This window comes from Thalassophryne amazonica, chromosome 6 (genome assembly GCF_902500255.1).
Source record: "Thalassophryne amazonica chromosome 6, fThaAma1.1, whole genome shotgun sequence".
Lineage (NCBI taxonomy): Eukaryota > Metazoa > Chordata > Actinopteri > Batrachoidiformes > Batrachoididae > Thalassophryne > Thalassophryne amazonica.
In genome coordinates, this window is record NC_047108.1 from 48,367,648 (window position 1) to 48,390,683 (window position 23,036).

General features: G+C 39.9%; 1 protein-coding gene across 2 annotated transcripts in view; it reads right to left on the bottom strand.

Annotated features, from left to right (window-relative positions):
• pard6b (par-6 partitioning defective 6 homolog beta (C. elegans)) overlaps positions 1–14,993 on the bottom strand; it is a 102,951-nt gene extending 87,958 nt beyond the window's left edge. For both annotated transcript variants that reach the window (XM_034172134.1, XM_034172133.1), the window contains exon 1: positions 14,727–14,993. In XM_034172134.1, the coding sequence (XP_034028025.1) occupies positions 14,727–14,789 (63 nt within the window). In that variant the 5' untranslated portion in view covers positions 14,790–14,993. The remainder of the gene's footprint in view (positions 1–14,726) is intronic.
• Positions 14,994–23,036: the final 8,043 nt, after the last annotated feature.

The following is a 23,036-nucleotide window of genomic DNA, read 5'->3' on the forward strand; positions in this document are numbered from 1 at the left end:
GAATTTTGCCGGTGAATATGCTGAAATGGTGAACAGGTGTGTTTCAGGAGAGTCCATTATAACCAGTGTTACAGTTTTCGCAGGGATAAAGGTTTTGAGAGAGAATTCGAAATGTTTTGCATGCCCCTCCCATAAAGAGGAGAAATGCAGCAGAGCACAGCATGAGAAATAGGCTCCAAAAACTACTTTGAGTCAGTGTTGTGGAGAAGAAGGATTTTATCTGTGTTTAAAGGTGGGAACATGACAACTGAAAGAAAGTGACTGATTTTTAAATCTTAAGGTGAGACACCGGACCCGCCCCCAGCCGTTTAATGGCGTTAAATGCTGACACGTGTGAAAATCAGCAGGATGCATCTCTCAGGGCATGTATTTATTATTGTATTATGCTTTTCAATCTTATTCAGATGCATTTGATGGTGGATTTGATGGACATGCTATCATAAGTCTGAGTGTGAAACTAGGTAGGTGCAGACTGAACAAAGTGACCTTGAGCTAGCCAAGTCTGTCCCCAAGATTACATAATGGTTATGCATAAAGACGGCTATCAATCTGTCGTGTATTTTTCAGACACACTCTGCCTACGTTTACCTTTATCAGCTATATCAGCGTCCACAAAAGTTAAAGACTTGTAAGAAATTATTTAACATCTGGTGTATAATTTTTTAAAAGATAGCACTGATTGGAGTGAGATATGCACTTAAAAGATATCAGGATGCATGTGCACCCACTTTTTTCTTCAAAGTTTAAATCCAGACAGGCTGGTAAAGCATACCCACACAAAGGAAACTGGCTTGTGTAGTCTGCGTGGTGGCAGTTAGTAACCCTCTTTCTGCAACAACAGACTTGCTGTCACACACAGAATTTAATCTTTGTTTTTTAATGACACAATGACAAATTCTGGAGTTATTTGGGAGTTTTTAACAACATGAACAGTGAGAGCACTTCATTAAAAAAATAATGTGCAGTGCACGCAGCCACACGCAGAGGTGAAGTCCTCTGATTAATAGCCTTTTTTGTTTTACTGATCTGTTTAGTAGATGTCAGATTCTGACACCTGATACCTTCCACTGAAAGCTCTGATTGGTCTGATGTGGACCACAGTGAGTTCTCTTAACACTGCTCTGCAGTCAGCTGATAGCCAGTAAGAAAAAGAAGAAAAAAAAAATACCCACACAACAACAAGACAGAGTGCCGTCAGATCCCTATTAAAATCATCGTAGTGGCTATCCCTCAGTGGAGAGAAAGATTTAAGCCATGTACCAGCATGGTTCCCCCATGTACCCTCCAGCAACCCTATAAATTTGGCATCATTAGAAAGTTTATGCTGTTAATAGATTTCAAAAACTACTGGTAACAGTAAAAATGGGGGGACTCACTATGACAACATTGGATTACTACCCTTTCATTAACCACACTATTACAGAATACAAAACTGTCAAAGAATGCCTGTGAGTAGCAGAAGACGTAGGTCAAAACTATGTCATTACAACTTTCGACAAGGGAGTTTGCATGAAGGCATACCCTCTGATCTGGAATGAGCCTGAAAGATACAAGAAGCACAGTGTACTCATTAGTACGTCCCGCTGCATTAGTACGTCTCCTTTCTGTGTATATGATGTGAGGCACTTGTGAAATGGCCAATATATGTCCAATTTGAATAATTTTTGCACAAAATTAAAGCTGAAAACTCACACTTTCAAAAGGGAAATACATTTTGGGCAGATAGCTACAGAGATTTTCATTGTGCTATCCAACCCTTAGTGTCATTTTTGTACAAATATTTTTATTTTTCACAGAGCATTATATTTCACATCAAGCTGTGTGTGCGCACATAATTAAAAACAATCAAATCTATATAAATACAGCTTTCATTTAGTGTCTTGTGTCCCATTTGCTTAAAAGATGACGATTTGGCAACTGTGTGAAAAAAATATTAAATTTCATAATCAGATCTTTCCTCTTTCCTCTGTGTTGTTCATTCACATTTTTTTCTAAGACTTCCACTCTCGCATGGATCATTGCTCGCCAGGTGGCTCGGTCCCTTGTGTGTTCTTCCCAAGTCTTCCAGTCGATGGAGTAGTTCTTGAGGTTGTGCTTCAGAAGGTCCTTGAAGTGTTTCTTCTGCCCTCCTCTGGACTGTCTTCCTTTGCTCAGCTGGGAGTAGAAGATCTGTTTGGGAAGTCGACAATCATTCTAACAACATGACCCCCCACCAAAGCTGGTTCTTGAAGACACATTCTGTGCTCTGGAGCTTGGCTTCAGCCAGGATGCTGATGTTGGTACAGTAGTCTTCCCACATTATGCGGCAGACACTCCTCAGGCAATGTTTGTGGAATTGCTTGAGAGTCATCCAAGTAGGGTTTTTTCCATGGTGAAATGGAAACATGGTGCAGCACCAGATTGTTACATTCTCAGCACCATCATGCCGATTTTCAAGTTTAGGGTGTTCACTTTGTTTTTTCTGAAATTTTGCTTAGGTCTACTGAAATTCATTGGTTTGCAGCCACGCAGAATGATTTCTCGTCTCCACTGATTTCCTGTATAAGCCTGTAAAGCAGACGCCTCCCAGTGATTCAACGTGCAAGACTTGCGCGTCATTGGTCTGGTAACGGTTACTCAAAAAAATAAAGTGATGTTATTGGTGGAATCTCAAAAAGCAGGCATCTCATGATGGTTCAACATGCAAGACTCACATGTCAGTGGTCTGGTTAATCATCAGACAAAAAAATAAAGCACTGCTATTGTACAACCCCTGGCAAAAATGATGGAATCACCGGCCTCGGAGGATGTTCATTCAGTTGTTTAATTTTGTAGAAAGAAAGCAGATCACAGACATGACACAAAACTAAAGTCATTTCAAATGGCAACTTTCTGGCTTTAAGAAACACTATAAGAAATCAGGAAAAAAAATTGTGGCAGTCAGTAACGGTTACTTTTTTAGACCAAGCAGAGGGGAAAAAATATGGAATCACTCAATTCTGAGGAAAAATTATGGAATCACCCTGTAAATTTTCATCCCCAAAACTAACACCTGCATCAAATCAGATCTGCTCGTTAGTCTGCATCTAAAAAGGAGTGATCACACCTTGAAGAGCTGTTGCACCAAGCGGACTGACATGAATCATGGCTCCAACACGAGAGATGTCAATTGAAACAAAGGAGAGGATTATCAAACTCTTAAAAGAGGGTAAATCATCACACAGTGTTGCAAAAGATGTTGGTTGTTCACAGTCAGCTGTGTCTAAACTCTGGACCAAATACAAACAACATGGGAAGGTTGTTAAAGGCAAACATACTGGTAGACCAAGGAAGACATCAAAGCATCAAGACAGAAAACTTAAAGCAATATGTCTCAAAAATTGAAAATGCACAACAAAACAAATGAGGAACGAATGGGCGGAAACTGGAGTCAACGTCTGTGACCGAACTGTAAGAAACCGCCTAAAGGAAATGGGATTTACATACGGAAAAGCTAAACGAAAGCCATCATTAACACCTAAACAGAAAAAAACAAGGTTACAATGGGCTAAGGAAAAGCAATCGTGGACTGTGGATGACTGGATGAAAGTCATATTCAGTGATGACTCTCGAATCTCCATTGGGCAAGGTGATGATGCTGGAACTTTTGTTTGGTGCCGTTCCAATGAGATTTATAAAGATGACTGCCTGAAGAGAACATGTAAATTTCCACAGTCATTGATGACATGGGGCTGCATGTCAGGTAAAGGCACTGGGGAGATGGCTGTCATTACATCATCAATAAATGCACAAGTTTACATTGATATTTTGGACACTTTTCTTACCCCATCAATTGAAAGGATGTTTGGGGATGATGAAATCATTTTATAAGATGATAATGCATCTTGCCATAGAGCAAAAACTGTGAAAACATTCCTTGCAAAAAGACATAAGGTCAATGTCATGGCCTGCAAATAGTCCAGATCTTAATCCAATTGAAAATCTTTGGTGGAAGTTGAAGAAAATGGTCCATGACAAGGCTCCAACCTGCAAAGCTGATCTGGCAACAGCAATCAGAGAAAGTTGGAGCCAGATTGATGAAGAGTACTGTTTGTCACGCATTAAGTCCATGCCTGAAAGACTGCAAGCTGTTATAAAAGCCGGAGATGGTGCAACAAAATACTAGTGATGTGTTGGAGCGTTCTTTTGTTTTTCATGATTCCATAATTTTTTCCTCAGAATTGAGTGATTCCATATGTTTTTCCCCTCTGCTTGGTCTAAAAAAAGTAACCGTTACTGACTGCCACAATTTTTTGACTGATTTCTTATAGTGTTTCTTAAAGCCAGAAAGTTGCCATTTGAAATTACTTTAGTTTTGTGTCATATCTGTGATCTGCTTTTTTTCTACAAAATTAAACAACTGAATGAACATCCTCCGAGGCCGATGATTCCATCATTTTTGCCAGGGGTTGTAACAACAGACATCACACAAACATTTAAGAGGAAATTTCACAAACACTTTCAGCTGACTCCGTTCGAGTGAATTATGAGGAAGCGCAAGTGAGAAATAAAGCCTGCAAATCAGGACTATTTTGTTTTTTGTTGAGAAAAAAAAAAAATAGCTCAAAATTAATTTATTAGTGTGATAAAAAAAAATTCAAAGCAGAAAAAAGAATGCTCAACATACAACTACAACAATAAATAAGCAAGATCAATACTTGGATGGAATTTTATTTTATTATTTGATTTATTTATTATTATTATTATTATTATTATTATTTCAATTGTGGGCAACCAAGCAGAATCTTTTTTCAGACTATGTTTTCCTAGTCTCTTCTGCCTATGAAGTTGCAGGAAATGGCTTCCTTTGGTATTTAAGAAAGGCAAAGTGCTACAGCTTCTCCTCCATTTGAATCTAATTTTTTTTTTTTTTTTTTATCCTACAGTGATACTCCCACTCCCAAGCGCGACTATGCTCTAAATTTTCAGGGAGAGCCCTGTGTAGTCATAACAGCTTCAATCATGTTTGAATGTCATTCAACAGGGAATTCCTAGTGATTACAGCTTGAAACTTGTTTGATTGTGCTCCATCAGGGTAAAAATTTGGAGATGAACCTGCATTTGTTGCAGGTTTGTTCAAAGTGGAACAGCCAAGGGCGCAGTTTAAATTTTGTTTTCAGGTGGATTGCCAGGTCAGCACTTTATAAGCCAACCTGTTAGGAGGCAAGCCAGATTGAGTTGTTTCATCCTGTTCTCTAACCTTTTTTGGATCATGGGCGATCGTAGCAGAAAGGCGCCCTGTGGAATAGGCAGGTTAAAAAACAAATTCAGACAGTAACCTCCACCTTCAAATATACAGGGTGAACATAAGAACACTCCTTGGTTTCAAATATGTATAATATCAAAAGTCACATGACTGTTGATACAATTTTGGTATCAACAGTTGCAGAAACTCAAATCTGTTTTTCCTCAGATTCTTCGTCAAAATTGTAACATTGTGTTTTTGTGTTCCCCTGTATACCGAACAAAAATATACAGTTGTATGTAAAAGTTTGGGCACCCCTGATGATTTCCATGATTTTCCTTTATAAACCATTGGTTGTCTGGATCAGAAATTTCAGTTAAATATATCATATAGCACATGAACACACTGATATTTGAGAAGTGAAATGAAGTTTCTAGCATTTACAGAAAGTGTGCAATAATTATTTAAAGTCACTTGAGGTATTCTAAAGCACATTTGGACAAGCCAGCTTAATTTTGAAATAAGGTAATGTGGACTGATGAAACTAAAATTTAGTTATTTGGACATAACAAGGGGCGGTACGCATGGCTGAAAAAGAACAGCATTCCAAGAAAAACACTTGCTACTTACAGTAAAATTTGGAAGTGGCTCCATCATGCTGTGGGGCTGTGTGGCCAGTGCAGGTACTGGGTATCTTGTTAAAGTTGAGGGTCCATGGATTCCACTCAATATCAGCAGATTCTTGAGAACAATGTTCAAGAATCAGTGACAAAGCTGAAGTTGCGCCAGGGCTGGATCTTTCAACAAGACAACGACCCTAAGCACTGCTCAAAATCTACTAAGGCATTCATGCAGAGGAACAAGTACAACATTCTGGAATGGCCATCTCAGTCCCCAGACCTGAATATTATTGAAAATCTGTGGTGTGATTTTAAGTTGGCTGTCCATGCTTGGAAACCAACAAACCTGAGAAGTTTTGTAAAGAAGAATCAGGGTTCTTGCTAGGATAAAATTTTAGCGTAGTGGTAATGTCGAGGGAGTGGTGTGGAAGGGGGGGAGTTTTTGAAATTTTAACCTAAAAATTGGCCATTCTAGGGGTACCAAAGGGGAAAAGTCAGGTACAACAGTCCAAGTCCCTTCATCATATCCAGAAGGCTGGGGAAGTTTGTCGAGTGGGCAATCTCATTCTGGGTTAGCCAGTACATGGCCCTCAGTGAGGCAGTCGAAGTCCGTGGACATTTTTAAGTCAAGACTTAAAACCTATTTTTATTCTCTTTCTTATGAGTAGTTTTTATTTTACGTTTTATTCTTTTCTTCTGTTTTTAATTAGGTATTTGAATTTTTTTTTTATTTTTTTTTATTTATTTTATTTTTTTATGTTGAACTGTTCTGTGTGAGGGACCTTGAGACAGCTTTGTTGTAATTTGGCGCATTATAAGCTGATTAAATTGAAATTGAACAACATTTTGTGTCTTAAAGTAAATAAATATGAAATTAGTTACTGGATCCTCTAAACTTTGGACATAATAAACTCTACATGGTGGATCCGTGATCTCTGGATATAAACAGAAATAAAATCTGTTAGTTTTTGTTAAAAGCATTTCCTTTGAGACATTATTATTGGCATGAAAATTCAGTAAGCTATATATTATATTATATTCCAATTCTAAGGTGGAACTATGCCAGTATACAAAGGTATATCTAAATATCTAAAAAGGAAGAGTAAAATAGGACAGTAGAAAAGAGTTTGCACCATGTGCCATGCTTAGTTGTCACGTTAGAGGGTAACATACACCATAGAATCCAATGTACGTCAACAATGTTTGACATTTACTCTGCAAACCAAGCATTCAACAGTCAAAACTATTCCATTTATTAATCTTATTAGTTCAACCAATATTTTGCACCACTTTCTACCAAAATTGGAGCAACTTTAACTTATGACTCCTGTGCAAACTGAAACTGACCTTTCTTACCATTCTTGTTGTTTTTACCCCATAACTCCATAACATTCAGTCATAGATAGTCCAAACTATGCCTTTTTCGGAATCTTTGTGATCAGACACATAATTTGGTATAGCTTTCAATATGATTGGAGCATTTTTAAATTTTGACCCCCGTGTCATTCTTCATTGACCCCTACCTGGCCGTCATATTGGATTTTCACGTGGTCAGCACTTTTTTTCTCAAACACTGACTTAGGAAGAACCTTCATGCCAAAGCTGATGCTTGTATCGCCATGTGAAGGATTGTTTCAGTTATCTGCTGCACTATTAGTGACTTTAATACACACAAAAGTGACTCATGATATTTTAATGGCTTTGAGAGGGGTTAAGAAGCGGACTTACCGCTTCTGAAGAGCAGCGAATCAAAGACCCACGAGCCATTGAATCGAAGCATTGCTTCATTGATTCACGCTTCAAACTGGAGTCGCGCTGCAGAAACGGTTGATTACAGAGCCGTTACGCTTATTTTCAATACAGTGTAATGGTCCAAAATAAGAGTAACGGTCCAAAATTATAGCGTAACGGGCCGTAACGCAAGTCTGTGCTAGCTGGAACCCTGAAGAATGGTCCAAAATACCTTCAACCAGAATCCAGACTCTCATTGGAAGCTATAGGAAGCATTTCAAGGCTGTTATTTCTGCAAAAGGAGGATCTACTAAATACTGATGTATTTTTTCTGTTGGGGTGCCCAAATTTATGCACCTGTCTAATTTTGTTTAAAGAATTATTGCACACTTTCTGTAAATGCTAGAAACTTCATTTCACTTCTCAAATATCAGTGTGTTCATACAACACTTTTGTTATTGCTCCCATTTTTTATGAGCTGAACTCAAAGATCTAAAACATTTTCTATACACACAAAAGACCTATTTCTCTCAAATATTGTTCACAAATGTGTCTAAATTGGTGTTCATTAGCACTTCCCCTTTGCAGAGATAATCCACATGCGCCCCCCCTTTCCGTCTGGATTCACCACTGGTTTTCCATCTGACCAAGAAGATGGATACCTTGTATTTATGTAGAAAACAACCAGATTGGCAGGTAATAAAGTTTTATCAGCTTTTTTTTTTTTTTTTTACATCATGTCATCCTCAGAAAGACTTTAGGTGCACTTGGGTGGCAAAAAAAGCATTAGTGCTTGCTGTTTATCTTCAGCTGTTTTTAGTGAGGAGACAAACGGGAGGCTCAGAGTTTTAAAGAAAAAAAAAAAAGCTTAAAAATGTCTTTGTAAGGCTCAGTGCAGGTGTGCTGCCATCTTGCACAAAACAGCAGACAAACAGCTCACAGCATTATACGCTAAAAGGAGGTGTTACAGCAGCCAAACCCCGACCTCCCCATGCCCAGTCAGTTTTAATGCTGTGATCGACCCAACATACAAAACTAATAGTAACACATAGTGACTTGGAGAAGTAACTTTAATCTGATTACTAATTCGGAAAGATTAACATGTTAGATTGCGCTTTACTGAAAAAAAAAAAAACAGCCAGATTAGAGTAGCGCGTTATTGGCATCACTGGGAATGAATGACGATTCTCGTTTCTTTCCAGCAACAAGACAAGAGTTTCAGTTAGCGACTTTAATCAGCACAAAGAAGACTAGAGCATGCGCATAAGCCGTGTAAGAGCTAATCAATGTAGCACCAAAAGCTACAGCTTTCCAGTGCAACTCACAGAGTAATATAAAGCCTTTTAAGAGAAAGAGGGTCCACGCTGATCATCTGAAATAGACTTACTGCACATTTAAAGCGAAGCAGCGTGTTTGTCTACTTTAAAAAAAAAAAAAAACAAGATTTGGTCGGCTCCACTCTACTTGCACTTTAAGTCAAGTTTTCATCGACTGGGTGCAGAGCGGATTTATCAGTATGGCTTTTGTGGAAAAGCTGCACTCCAGAGACCAGTTTTTCACAGGCTGTTCTCACGTTCACATGCAGTCTGACTGAGAATTACACTGACCACCTGGGCTTACGGTCTGGTGTGAGGAGCTCAGCCCTCCCCCGTCTCAGCACTCTCCCTGCCTTCACTAAACCTTCACTGCGCATGCGTCATTTCGGTGCGTCAACAGGGGAGTGCTGAGCTCCTGACACCAGCAAAGATCCAAAACTTGTAAAGACATGAAATAATAATTACCCAGTAAAACAGAAATGGATACACTAAATTTGACAATCTGCACGATGGAGCAGCGACATTGTGACATTGCTTAGGCAGAGCCCTGGACTATTAATGTTTAAAAACGCAAAAGTACTTTTATCAGATTACTCGATTAATCGCCAGAATAAAATCGATGGAATACTCAATTACTAAAATAGTCAATAGCTGCAGCCCTAGTTTAAACAACACCAATGGACCAGAAGTACTTCCCCCCCTCCCTTAATAGTGCCAAAGAAAAATGCCTCTATCAGTACGTCCACAGTGCACGAATGCCAGCAACACACGTAGGTGAAATACTGTTCAATACTTTTCATACCAAACAATGTTGTTTAAACAGCCATCACTGTTATTTCTGAAATGTGGGGCATTTGTGCCTTTGTCAATGTTCAGGCACAAAACGCTGATAACAATCGGTAATTAACAGCCACAATTTTTGACGGGTTAAAATAGTCTAAAAATGATTGAGTCATGGTGTTTTTCATACAGATGTTATTGTTCAATGGACAGATTTCAAAATGAAATAATTGTGGATGCAATAAGATAATTATTAAAGGGGTCATTCTCTATACAGCCCAGGATTACAGCTGTATTCCAAAAATCACAAAAAAATCCTGATATTCAAAGTGAAAATTGCTACATCTCTCTGTCTCTCTCTCACTCACTCACACACACCCTTCAAAATACATGTTGTAATTCATCAACAAGTCATGCTCCGTATGTTCAAGATGACTCATTTTTGCAAAGTTCATAGACTACACGTACATAGTTTATTATATTTAAAAATATACCTGTAATCGTTTTTAAGAGTGAATTTGTTTTCTTCCTTATTTTTGTGCTTCTGAGAGCCTGTGTATGTGTTTCGCAACTTCAGGGGTGATATTTTACAGGGCTGCAGCTATCGATTATTTTTGTAATTGAGTATTCTATCAATTAATCGAATAATCGGATAAAAAGTACTTTTGCGTTTTTAAACAATATCAATAGTCCCAACTGCCTTGCAGTTACTGTTTTTTTTTTTTTTTTTAAGTTACAGTGTTTGTGAAGCATTGTGTGTTGCCCAGAAAAAGCTAAACACTTGGTGCGAGTCTGAACAGCAGCCAGCTTCAACTGTGGGTAGCCGGCCGTCAGGTCAATAGTCACTCACCACGTTGACTGACTAAAGACACTGCTTCGCTTTAAATGCGCAGTAAGTCTATTTCAGATGATCAGTGTGGACCCTCTTTCTCTTAAAAGGCTTTATTTTACTCTGTGTCGCATTGGAAAGCGGTAGCTTTAAGGGCTAAATTATTAGGTGTTACACGGCCTAAGCGCATGCTCTAGTCTTCTTCTGTTGTTTTTCTGGGGACATTACAGCGCCACACACAGGCCTGGCATACAACGTTTAAACGAAGCTTCGAGGCACAGAATTTGCCTCAATCATTTTTTGTAATAGCATTATTCGAGTTATCTGAGTAATCGTTTCAGCCCTAATATTTAAAAAAAAATTTATACATGCAACTAATTGTGATTAACATGATTTACATTAATTAAGTGCAAACCTTGCAATTAATTACATAATTTTTTAATCACCTGATATTGGTTGATATGAAGAAAGTTGAGAAAAAAAAAAGTCTTTCGTCAAAGAATTTAACCCCTATCTCCCACAAGACAGGCAGAGATACTTGCCACTATTAGGGCTGCCACGATTAGTCGACTAGTCACGATTATGTCTACTATCAAAATAGACTGCAACTAATTTAATAATCGACGTAACGATTATTTTTTTTTAAAGCTTTGCTTTTCTCTCAAAACTGCTACTGTAGATTCCACTGACTTTCTGTCCTTGATGCACATGCACAGTAGTGGTAATCCAGGTCAGCTGTGATGCCACTGTAGAAGTTATACCCAAACAATATCACGGCTTGCCAGCAACTAAGCTCAAAAGTTCAGGAGCATTTTAACGAAATTAAAGAGAAAAACGTGCAATGCAAAATCTGCAAGGCAGAACTTGCCTTCCCCGGCAGTACAACGGCAATGTGGGAGCATTTGAGAAGGAAGCACGTTGTGGCTGATGCTGACGAAGAGGGAGTCGCCTTGGTAAGCTAACTGGCTAATTAGCTGCTAACATTAATAATAATAACAACAATACTACATTCCATTTATAGGCGCATTTCAAAAAACCCAAGGACACGTTACAACGCAGCAATTAGCAGATTTAAAAGCATAACAAATTAGAATTAAAAACTTAAAAGGACATTTAACAGTTAAAAAGAAATTTTAAAAGGAGACAAAAGTTATGCAGTGAATGAGTGGTACTCATGGTGAATAGGCTTTCTTGAACAGGTGGGTTTTGAGACATCATGTCTCAACGTTTAACATCTATAGTGAGCTACTTACTTAGCTGTAAACGTTAACATTGATGATTTTGTTAGCCTTAGTACACGTGTTTGCTGTAATGTTATAACAGCGATGTCATGTTTGAATAGGAAATATGACAACGCTAATGTTTTATAACCCTACATTACATTGCTAAAGCAATACATTCCTCTACAATTAACAACTTTGTTACCAAGTAAAAGTTAAATGAACTATCATCTTAATTGTCTTTATTTTTAGTTAACACATAGGGGGTGGTGGCCAAGTGGTTAATGCACTTGGTTTCAGTGCAGAAAGTTCCGGGTTCAAATCCCACCCCTGCCACATTTCTCCATGTCATGTGGAGTTGCGTCAGGAAGGGCATCCAGCATAAAACCTGTGCCAATTCAATATGCAGATCCACCTTGGATTTGCTGTGGCGACCCCGAGTGCAAACAAGGGAGCAGCCGAAGGGACTTACTTTAGTTAACACATACCTTTAACACTTCAAGCAAATGGTGGTTATATAAGAGCATACTGGTGCGATAAGCAGCAATTTACATATGATCCGATTAATCAATTCATCGCAAAAATAATCAGTGACTAGTCGATTATCAATATAATCGTTTGTGGCAGCCCTAACCACTATACTCACAAGGAGCTAGCAACACACACCGAGTCACAGAACATCAATTACGGTGGCTGCCTTAAGAATAGCCCCAAGATTTAGAGTTAGATCTGCCCTAACTGCAGGGCTCGAAATAGTACGTGTGTGTGCTAGTTTGTGCACGTATTATTTGAGCAGTGCACGTAATTTTATATTCCACTAGCACTGGTGCAAGTAACTTTATCCAAGTTTTATCAACTATAAGCACCAGCAGAATGAACCAATAAAAGAATAAGTAAGGAAAAAAACAATTTCCAGTGTGTTGTCTTCGTCTTCCCTGCATTTTATTACTCTCACACACGGAGCGAGTTGCTGTGACAATTCATTTGCACGCGCACGTGAAAAAAAAAAAAAAAAAAAAAAAAACTGCTGCTGCTCTTCCCTCAAACTCAACCACACAAGACCTGCTTCGAGTTGCTTCCTATGGCTGCGCGTCAGGTGCGCGCAGCAGGGGGCAGAGAGGAGGTGAGAACGCAGCCTGCAAGTTCTCTGCACAGAGAAATCACAGTGCACAGTTTGGCTGCAGCCAGACTCTGCACTTTGATTTTTCTTCTAGTTTATAATGGTTCTTGTGCTGAGCTGCAGGTCTGCGCTCTGAGTTCTGTTATAGTTTATCTTTCCTCCTTTGACCGGGAGACGCGCGCAAACGAACCGTCAGTGAGTAAATGTGGAGATGTCTGGAGTTATAGTTGATGTGGACATGTCTTGTGTCTGGCAATCAGTCTGTGAGCAGGACTTCTGTTCTTTTTGTGTGTTATTTAACACTGTGATGAGAGAGCATTTTTTTTTCTGTGCTCTTTTTTGAGCGTGGAGTTTTACTGTATTGTGTACACGGTATAAAAACAATCCTGGGTGATTTATACTTAAGGAACAATGGAACACAGACCGCAGGAACCGTAAATTGGCGTTGGGTAACATTGCCTTATGAGGATGTGGCTTCCAGTCACATCGACTAACGTTGCTTTGCTCTGACTTGTGCTGAAACCACTTAATTTCTGCGTCGAGCAAAGGACGCAAACAAAAATTAAACATGTTTAATTTTTGGCGTCCAATTTGCTTCGTCCTTTGCGTCCCTCGTGCTGTTGTGGAGTCGAGCTGCTTGTCTCGGCACTGAGTTGCTGAGTTGTCATCGTGACGACACATGACGCACCTGGGAGCAGCCCCGGTGTGAAAAGGGCTTTACGTGCCCAGAGAGGAAGAGTCTGACACATCAGAGGAGGAGTTTTAAGGTTGATATAAGACTGACTTTTGGTTGTGCAAGTAACTTTTTTTTTTTGGTGCAAGTAATTTTTTTTGTTACTAGCACCAGCGCAAGTGGGTTAAAAAAAATGTATTTCGACCCCTGCCTAACTGTAACCACTTTGATAAAAAAGTCCATTCAGCTGCTCCCTTGTTTTTCCACTCTAGGTCACCACAGCAAATCTCAGGTGGATCTTGTGCATGTTGATTTGGCACAAGTTTTACGCCAGATGCCCTTCCAGATGCAAATCCACATTACATGGACAAAAGGAACCTTCTACACTGAAACCAAGAGCACTAACCACACAGCCACCACCCCTGCCACACACACATACTAGCAGTCCAAAAGTTTGGACAACCTTTCCCCTTCAATTCAAAGGGGAAAGTGTGTCCAAACTTTCGACTAATAGTCTATATATATATATATGTTTGTTTTTGTGAAAAGCAATTTGCACACCCCCAAGCACACTCACCACCACCCCCAAAAATGTTGCTACGCCTCTGTGATTAGTGTAAAATTTAAAGGGTAGCTTCACTAAAGTAAGAAGGCAGTCACCAGTGATAAATAACCCAATCTGTATCAACAGTTGGTGTTGTCTTATTATTGTTATTAGAGAATATCAGCCCTAAAGGCTAATTCCTCAGCGCGCCTGTCAGCAGGCCACAGGCAGCGGCGTTCTGTGTCACACCTGTACGTGAAAACACACACACACACACACACACACACACACACACACACACACACACACACACCTGACGACAACATGGCAGCACGTCCAGTTCTAATCCAACAGCTATTTTTTACGTAAACGTATAAAAATAAGGCATTTATACGTTGATTGAGGCAGAGGCAGTGACAGGTGACACGAGATCAGCTGACATCGAACCACCTTCAAACGCAACAGCTAGCTCGAAGACCGAAAGAACTTTAAAAAAATAAATAAAATTAACGCCGTTATTACAGGTTTACGGGAAGTTGGTGTAAATAAAGAACAAAACCTCCACCAACTAAACAGCTCTGCTGAATTCATCCGGCATCACAATTGCTACCACTTAGCAGGCTAATTTAGCCCCACGCGAAGAGTTAAAACAAGAAATACAATGAAAACAAAAGATGAGTCCCCAGGTACCTTACTCTTCACCTCCACGGCACTCAGAGTTCGGCTGCTCGGCACTCGGTGGTTTTTGTTCATGTTTCGCTAGCAGCGGGACCGCCGCCAAAGCCCGCACTCCGCCGCCCTGCTGCCGACGCTCACTGGAACCAAAAACCGTATGCGTCCGCACTTTGCTGTCCCAGGTACAGAGTGTCCCGAGTTCTCGACGCTCAATCCAACAACACCTGACAAAGCAGCCGACTTTTTAGTCTTGAAACTTCTCCCCGCTCATACTCGCCGCTGCGCGCGCGCTCTCTCTCTCTCTCTCTTTCTTTCTCTCTCTCTCTCTCTCTCTCCACTCCTCCCTCAGTGTGTGAGCGCTCGCGACCACAGCCTTCAAAATAAAAGACTGATTCTCTACTTTTCTTATGTACGACGGCGTTTTAGGGCCACATTGAATTTCTTTTGTTAGACTTCGATAATAAAGTCGTAATTTTACGAGAATAAAGTCATTTTTTTCTCGTAAAATTACGACTTTATTCTCGTAAAATTACGACTTTTTTCTCGTAATATTACGACTTATTCTTGTAATATTACGACTTTTTTCTCGTAATATTACGACTGTATGCTCGAAGTCCAAAAAAAGGAAAATAAATTCAAAGTGGCCCTAAAACTCCATCGTACTTATGCTTCTTTCCACACTTGACTTCAAAATAAAGGCCATCTTTTATTCGACTTTGCAGGGAATCCTGTCAATTATTTTTGAATTTTATTATAGACATTTGTTGACAGTTCTGACACTTCTCCATACCTAACTGAAAATACCTAGATAAAGACGATTTCACTGAATGAGAACCTAATTTAAAGACAAGTGGTGTCCTAAAGGTTAAAGGGAAGTGTGCTTTTGAACACAGGGACATAGGCTACATCCCCTGACCACACAAAGAAATAGGAGTAGGATAGATGATATAACACCAAACCTCAAACAGAGAGAAATGAAAAAACCAGAATCAAGCATCAGAAAGACAAATACAGTGTAATTTGTCAGCATTAAGCAACAAGAAAAACAGAAGAAATACTAAGGTGATCGCCGGCCACTAGCCCTAAGCTTCACTTAAAGACCCAGAATTAGGTAAAACTGAGGCCGCGGCCCACTCCATATCCTAATACAATTAATTAAAAGAGTAAAAAGCATAGAAACATACTATGCCAGTATGCTAGCCATACGAAAGTGGAAAATAAGTGAGTCTTAAGTCTTAGAGGTTAGTAGCAGAACCTTAAAATATGATCTCACTGGGACAGGAAGCCAGTGAAGAGACTCTGGCAGCAGTATTTTGAACCACTTGGAGAGCCCTAATGCTGGACTGAGGTAAACCAGAAAATAGAATATTGCAGTAGCCCAATCTAGAAGAGACAAACACATGAATCAGGGTCTCAGCATCAACCATAGACAGGATAGGACAAATCTTTGCTATATTTCACAGGTGGAAGAAAGCACTTCTCGTAATATCTCTAATGTGGAGGTTAAGAGACAATGTAGGATCAAAAATTACCCCAAGGTTCCTCACTTTGTCAGTGTGATGCATGACACATGAGCCTAGGCTAAGCATTAACTGGTCAAATTGATGCTGATGTCTCACTGGACCAAGAACCATCATTTCAGTCTTATTAGAGTTTAAAAGTAGGAAGTTTCTAGACATCCAGCTTCTCACTGATGCAAGGCAATCTTCTAAGGATTTTTATGTGGATGAGCTTACCAGCAGTTATCGGCATGTATAACTGAGTATCATCAGCATAGCAGTGAAAGGTAACCCCAAAACACCGCAATATGTGCAAAAGGGGTGCTGGATAAAGGGAGAAAAGCAGGGGGCCTAAGACGGATCCCTGTGGAACCCCAAATTTCTTGTCACTCAGGTTAGAGGTAGTGTTATTGTACAAAACACAGTGAGAACGACTGATCAGGTATGATGTCAACCATGCAAGGGCACTCGCAGTAATCCCAAAATGATTCTCCAGCCTATCAAGTAGAATATGATGATCCAAAGTATCAAATGCAGCAATGAGCTCTAACAGCACCAGAACTGTAGTGGTGTCTGAATCCATTGGAAGTAGAAGATCATTCACCACTTTAGTGAGAACTGTCTCTGTGGAATGATACGAGGTCTATTAGAAAAGAAACCGACAGTTTTATTTTTTAAAAAAACAATATGGATTTGAATCACGTGTGATTACATCAGCCAAGCTTGAACCCTTGTGCGCATGCGTGAGTTTTTTCACGACTGTCGGTGACGTCATTCGCCTGTGAGCACGCTTTGTGGAAGGAGTGGTCCAGCCCCCTCGTCGGATTTTCATTGTCTGAGAAGTTGCTGAGAGACTGGTGCTGTGCTTGATCAAAATTTTTTCAAGAACTGTGAGGCACATCCGAGTGGAGACCATTCGAGAAATTCAGCTGGTTTTCGGTGTAAATTTTAACGGCTGATGAGAGATTTTGGATTGTTTCTTTCGCTGTAAGGACTTCCCACGGAGCGGGACGTCGCGCAGCGCTCCGAGGCGACGTCGTCATCCTGTTTCAAGCTGAAAACCTCCAAATTTAAGCCTCTGTTGACCCAGGACGTCGTGAGAGAACAGAGAACTTTCAGAAGAGGTCGGAATCAGCAGTTTATCCGGACATTCCACTGTTAAAGGAGATTTTTTTAATGAAAGACGTGCGGACGGATTGGTGCGTCGGCTCGCAGCCGGCGCGGCGCGCCCGCCACAGGAAAAACACCTCCGTGTTGATAACCATTTGTAAAATCCAGGCGGCTTTTGGTGGCTTTCAGTTGAGTGAGTATCTGAGAAATTGTTTAACAGCAGGGCATGTCACAACTTGTCCTTAAGGCTTCCAACGGAGGTGTTTCAAACTCTCGTGAGCTGCAGAGTTCAGTGGCTGCAGCTTAGCATGGCGGTCGAAGAACTAATTCAGCCAGCACCGTCTTTGCTGAAGGCAAATGTTTGGGCACATTTTGTATTTTATTATTTGCTGCATAAGCAGGAGCTTGACATGACTTATGCAGTGTGCAAAATCTGCAAAATGAAAGTCAAGTACTTCGGAAACACTTCAAATCCGCAAGCCCATATGCTACGCCATCACCGGAGCTAAAAGAAGCGGAGCAGCGGTCTCTGCTGACTACTGATCAGCGCTTCGCTAAACTGCCAGCCAACTCCAAATGAGCAAAGCAGATAAGTAAATTTACATCTAGAATCACTTGCTTAACCTTGTAAAGCTGTATTTTCTTAAACATAAACATTTTTTAAGTAATATAACTATTTCTCAGAGCTCTTTGAATCGAAAATCGATTCTGAATCGTTGTACGATTCACATCCCTATAAGGTAGTCCACAAGCTACCGTGAAACCACTTTTCCAGAATTTTAGAACAAAATGATAGATTAGATATTGGCCTATAGTTTTTCAATACACGAGGGTCAAGATTGGATTTCTTAAGTAATGGTTTAATCACTGCAGATTTGAAACATTTAGGAACAGATCCAGAAGTTAATGAAACATTAATAATTTCCAGCACAGTCAGACCAAGAGTGGGCCACAGGTCCTTAAACAGTTTTGTTGGAAAAGATCAAATAAGTAGGTTGTGCTTTTTGTAGACGTTACGAGTTTTGTCAGCACGTCTAGTGAGATACTATCAAATTCTGTAAATCTAGATAATACCTCAGTAATGGCACCCACCTCAATAGCAGGGTGTAGTGGCTGGGTTAAGGCATGCTGGGATATCAATCAATCAATCAATCAATTTTTTTATATAGCGCCAAATCACAACAAACAGTTGCCCCAAGGCGCTTTATATTGTAAGGCAAGGCCATACAATAATTATGTAAAAGCCCAACGGTCAAAACGACCCCCTGTGAGCAAGCACTTGGCTACAGTGGGAAGGAAAAACTCCCTTTTAACAGGAAGAAACCTTCAGCAGAACCAGGCTCAGGGAGGGGCAGTCCCCTGCTGGGACCGGTTGGGGCCGAGGGAGAGAACCAGGAAAAAGACATGCTGTGCAGGGGAGCAGAGATCGACCACTAATGATTAAATGCAGAGTGGTGCATACAGAGCAAAAAGAGAAAGAAACAGTGCATCATGGGAACCCCCCAGCAGTCTACGTCTATAGCAGCATAACTAAGGGATGGTTCAGGGTCACCTGATCCAGCCCTAACTATAAGCTTTAGCAAGAAGGAAAGTTTTAAGCCTAATCTTAAAAGTAGAGAGGGTGTCTGTCTCCCTGATCTGAATTGGGAGCTGGTTCCACAGGAGAGGAGCCTGAAAGCTGAAGGCTCTGCCTCCCATTCTACTCTTACAAATCCTAGGAACTACAAGTAAGCCTGCAGTCTGAGAGCGAAGCGCTCTATTGGGGTGATATGGTACTACGAGGTCCCTAAGATAAGATGGGACCTGATTATTCAAAACCTTATAAGTAAGAAGAAGAATTTTAAATTCTATTCTAGAATTAACAGGAAGCCAATGAAGAGAGGCCAATATGGGTGAGATATGCTCTCTCCTTCTAGTCCCCGTCAGTACTCTAGCTGCAGCATTTTGAATTAACTGAAGGCTTTTTAGGGAACTTTTAGGACAACCTGATAATAATGAATTACAATAGTCCAGCCTAGAGGAAATAAATGCATGAATTAGTTTTTCAGCATCACTCTGAGACAAGACCTTTCTGATTTTAGAGATATTGCGTAAATGCAAAAAAGCAGTCCTACATATTTGTTTAATATGCGCTTTGAATGACATATCCTGATCAAAAATGACTCCAAGATTTCTCACAGTATTGCTAGAGGTCAGGGTAATGCCATCCAGAGTAAGGATCTGGTTTGACACCATGTTTCTAAGATTTGTGGGGCCAAGTACAATAACTTCAGTTTTATCTGAGTTTAAAAGCAGGAAATTAGAGGTCATCCATGTCTTTATGTCTGTAAGACAATCCTGCAGTTTAGCTAATTGGTGTGTGTCCTCTGGCTTCATGGATAGATAAAGCTGGGTATCATCTGCGTAACAATGAAAATTTAAGCAATACCGTCTAATAATACTGCCTAAGGGAAGCATGTATAAAGTGAATAAAATTGGTCCTAGCACAGAACCTTGTGGAACTCCATAATTAACTTTAGTCTGTGAAGAAGATTCCCCATTTACATGAACAAATTGTAATCTATTAGACAAATATGATTCAAACCACCGCAGCGCAGTGCCTTTAACACCTATGGCATGCTCTAATCTCTGTAATAAAATTTTATGGTCAACAGTATCAAAAGCAGCACTGAGGTCTAACAGAACAAGCACAGAGATGAGTCCACTGTCCGAGGCCATAAGAAGATCATTTATAACCTTCACTAATGCTGTTTCTGTACTATGATGAATTCTAAAACCTGACTGAAACTCTTCAAATAGACCATTCCTCTGCAGATGATCAGTTAGCTGTTTTACAACTACCCTTTCAAGAATTTTTGAGAGAAAAGGAAGGTTGGAGATTGGCCTATAATTAGCTAAGATAGCTGGGTCAAGTGATGGCTTTTTAAGTAATGGTTTAATTACTGCCACCTTAAAAGCCTGTGGTACATAGCCAACTAACAAAGATAGATTGATCATATTTAAGATCGAAGCATTAAATAATGGTAGGGCTTCCTTGAGCAGCCTGGTAGGAATGGGGTCTAATAAACATGTTGATGGTTTGGATGAAGTAACTAATGAAAATAACTCAGACAGAACAATCGGAGAGAAAGAGTCTAACCAAATACCGACATCACTGAAAGCAGCCAAAGATAACGATACGACTTTGGGATGGTTATGAGTAATTTTTTCTCTAATAGTTAAAATTTTGTTAGCAAAGAAAGTCATGAAGTCATTACTAGTTAAAGTTAATGGAATACTCAGCTCAATAGAGCTCTGACTCTTTGTCAGCCTGGCTACAGTGCTGAAAAGAAACCTGGGGTTGTTCTTATTTTCTTCAATTAGTGATGAGTAGAAAGATGTCCTAGCTTTACGGAGGGCTTTTTTTATAGAGCAACAGACTCTTTTTCCAGGCTAAGTGAAGATCTTCTAAATTAGTGAGGCGCCATTTCCTCTCCAACTTACGGGTTATCTGCTTTAAGCTACGAGTTTGTGAGTTATACCACGGAGTCAGACACTTCTGATTTAAAGCTCTCTTTTTCAGAGGAGCTACAGCATCCAAAGTTGTCTTCAATGAGGATGTAAAACTATTGACGAGATACTCTATCTCCCTTACAGAGTTTAGGTAGCTACTCTGCACTGTGTTGGTATATGGCATTAGAGAACATAAAGAAGGAATCATATCCTTAAACCTAGTTACAGCGCTTTCTGAAAGACTTCTAGTGTAATGAAACTTATTCCCCACTGCTGGGTAGTCCATCAGAGTAAATGTAAATGTTATTAAGAAATGATCACACAGAAGGGAGTTTTCAGGGAATACTGTTAAGTCTTCTATTTCCATACCATAAGTCAGAACAAGATCTAAGATATGATTAAAGTGGTGGGTGGACTCATTTACTTTTTGAGCAAAGCCAATAGAGTCTAATAATAGATTAAATGCAGTGTTGAGGCTGTCATTCTCAGCATCTGTGTGGATGTTAAAATCGCCCACTATAATTATCTTATCTGAGCTAAGCACTAAGTCAGACAAAAGGTCTGAAAATTCACAGAGAAACTCACAGTAACGACCAGGTGGACGATAGATAATAACAAATAAAACTGGTTTTTGGGACTTCCAATTTGGATGGACAAGACTAAGAGACAAGCTTTCAAATGAATTAAAGCTCTGTCTGGGTTTTTGATTAATTAATAAGCTGGAATGGAAGATTGCTGCTAATCCTCCGCCCCGGCCCGTGCTACGAGCATTCTGACAGTTTGTGTGACTCGGGGGTGTTGACTCATTTAAACTAACATATTCATCCTGCTGTAACCAGGTTTCTGTTAGGCAGAATAAATCAATATGTTGATCAATTATTATATCATTTACCAACAGGGACTTAGAAGAGAGAGACCTAATGTTTAATAGACCACATTTAACTGTTTTAGTCTGTGGTGCAGTTGAAGGTGCTATATTATTTTTTCTTTTTGAATTTTTATTCTTAAATAGATTTTTGCTGGTTATTGGTAGTCTGGGAGCAGGCACCGTCTCTACGGGGATGGGGTAATGAGGGGATGGCAGGGGGAGAGAAGCTGCAGAGAGGTGTGTAAGACTACAACTCTGCTTCCTGGTCCCAACCCTGGATAGTCACGGTTTGGAGGATTTAAGAAAATTGGCCAGATTTCTTCTTGAAGTAATCCAGGAAATTTTGTGCAGTAAAAAGAGAGTGAAGTACAGGTGGATGTCCATGTATAAGTGTTGCCATCGTGTCGAACAAGAACTTTGAGTTATGCTTGTTTTTGTTGATCAAATCAGAGTAATAGGTCCGCTTTGTAGCCAATAATGCATGCTTATAGTCTAAGATAGCATCACACCATGCAAGGTGGAATACTTCTAAGTTTGAACCACGCCATTTCTGTTCTAGACCTCTAGCCTTATGCTTGAGGTCACGCAAGTAGTCATTGAACCAAGGTGACTGTGTTTGGGGGGGGGGGGGGGGGTTTAACAAAGGTGGCGCAATCATGAGTGTAGTTTTGAGCACCGAGTTTAAACTAACCACAAGACTGTCTATTGATTGAGCATTTTCCGAATGTGAAGCTAAGATATCAGGCAGTCTAGCTTCGAGTTCAGTCATAGTTGAGAGTTGATGCATCGCCGTAGTGATAAATAAGGTTGTTGTTCCAATAAACATGATAGTGAAACTGTAAACCTAATAAGTGACTGATCAGAGACCACTGAAGCAAAAGGCATGATGTCAATATTCGTGACAGCAATACAACATGTGAGAACCAAATCCACAGTATTTCCTCTAATGTGCGTCGAGTCTTGAATGTATTGCCAAATTCCTCATGCATCCACAATTTCCATAAATGATTTGCAGAGGTGATCAGAAGGCCTATTTATTGAACGTTAAAGTCACCAATATTTAGAATGTTATCAGCTCTCGTTGACATGTTAGAGATGAACGCACCACATTCATCTAAGAATTCAGAGTATAAGCCAGGGGGCCTATATACAGTGACAAAGTAATACGGCTGATTATTATTTTTCTGACCTTGGCGATACGTAGCATCGTGGGCAGAGTGGAGAATCAGATGTTCAAATGAGTTATATTTGTGACCCCCAACAGCTAATAAATTAAACCTAGATTTTTAAATAAGAGCAACACCCCAGCCTTGCTTCGCATCACGAGGGACGTGACTAAATGTGTACGCCAGTGGG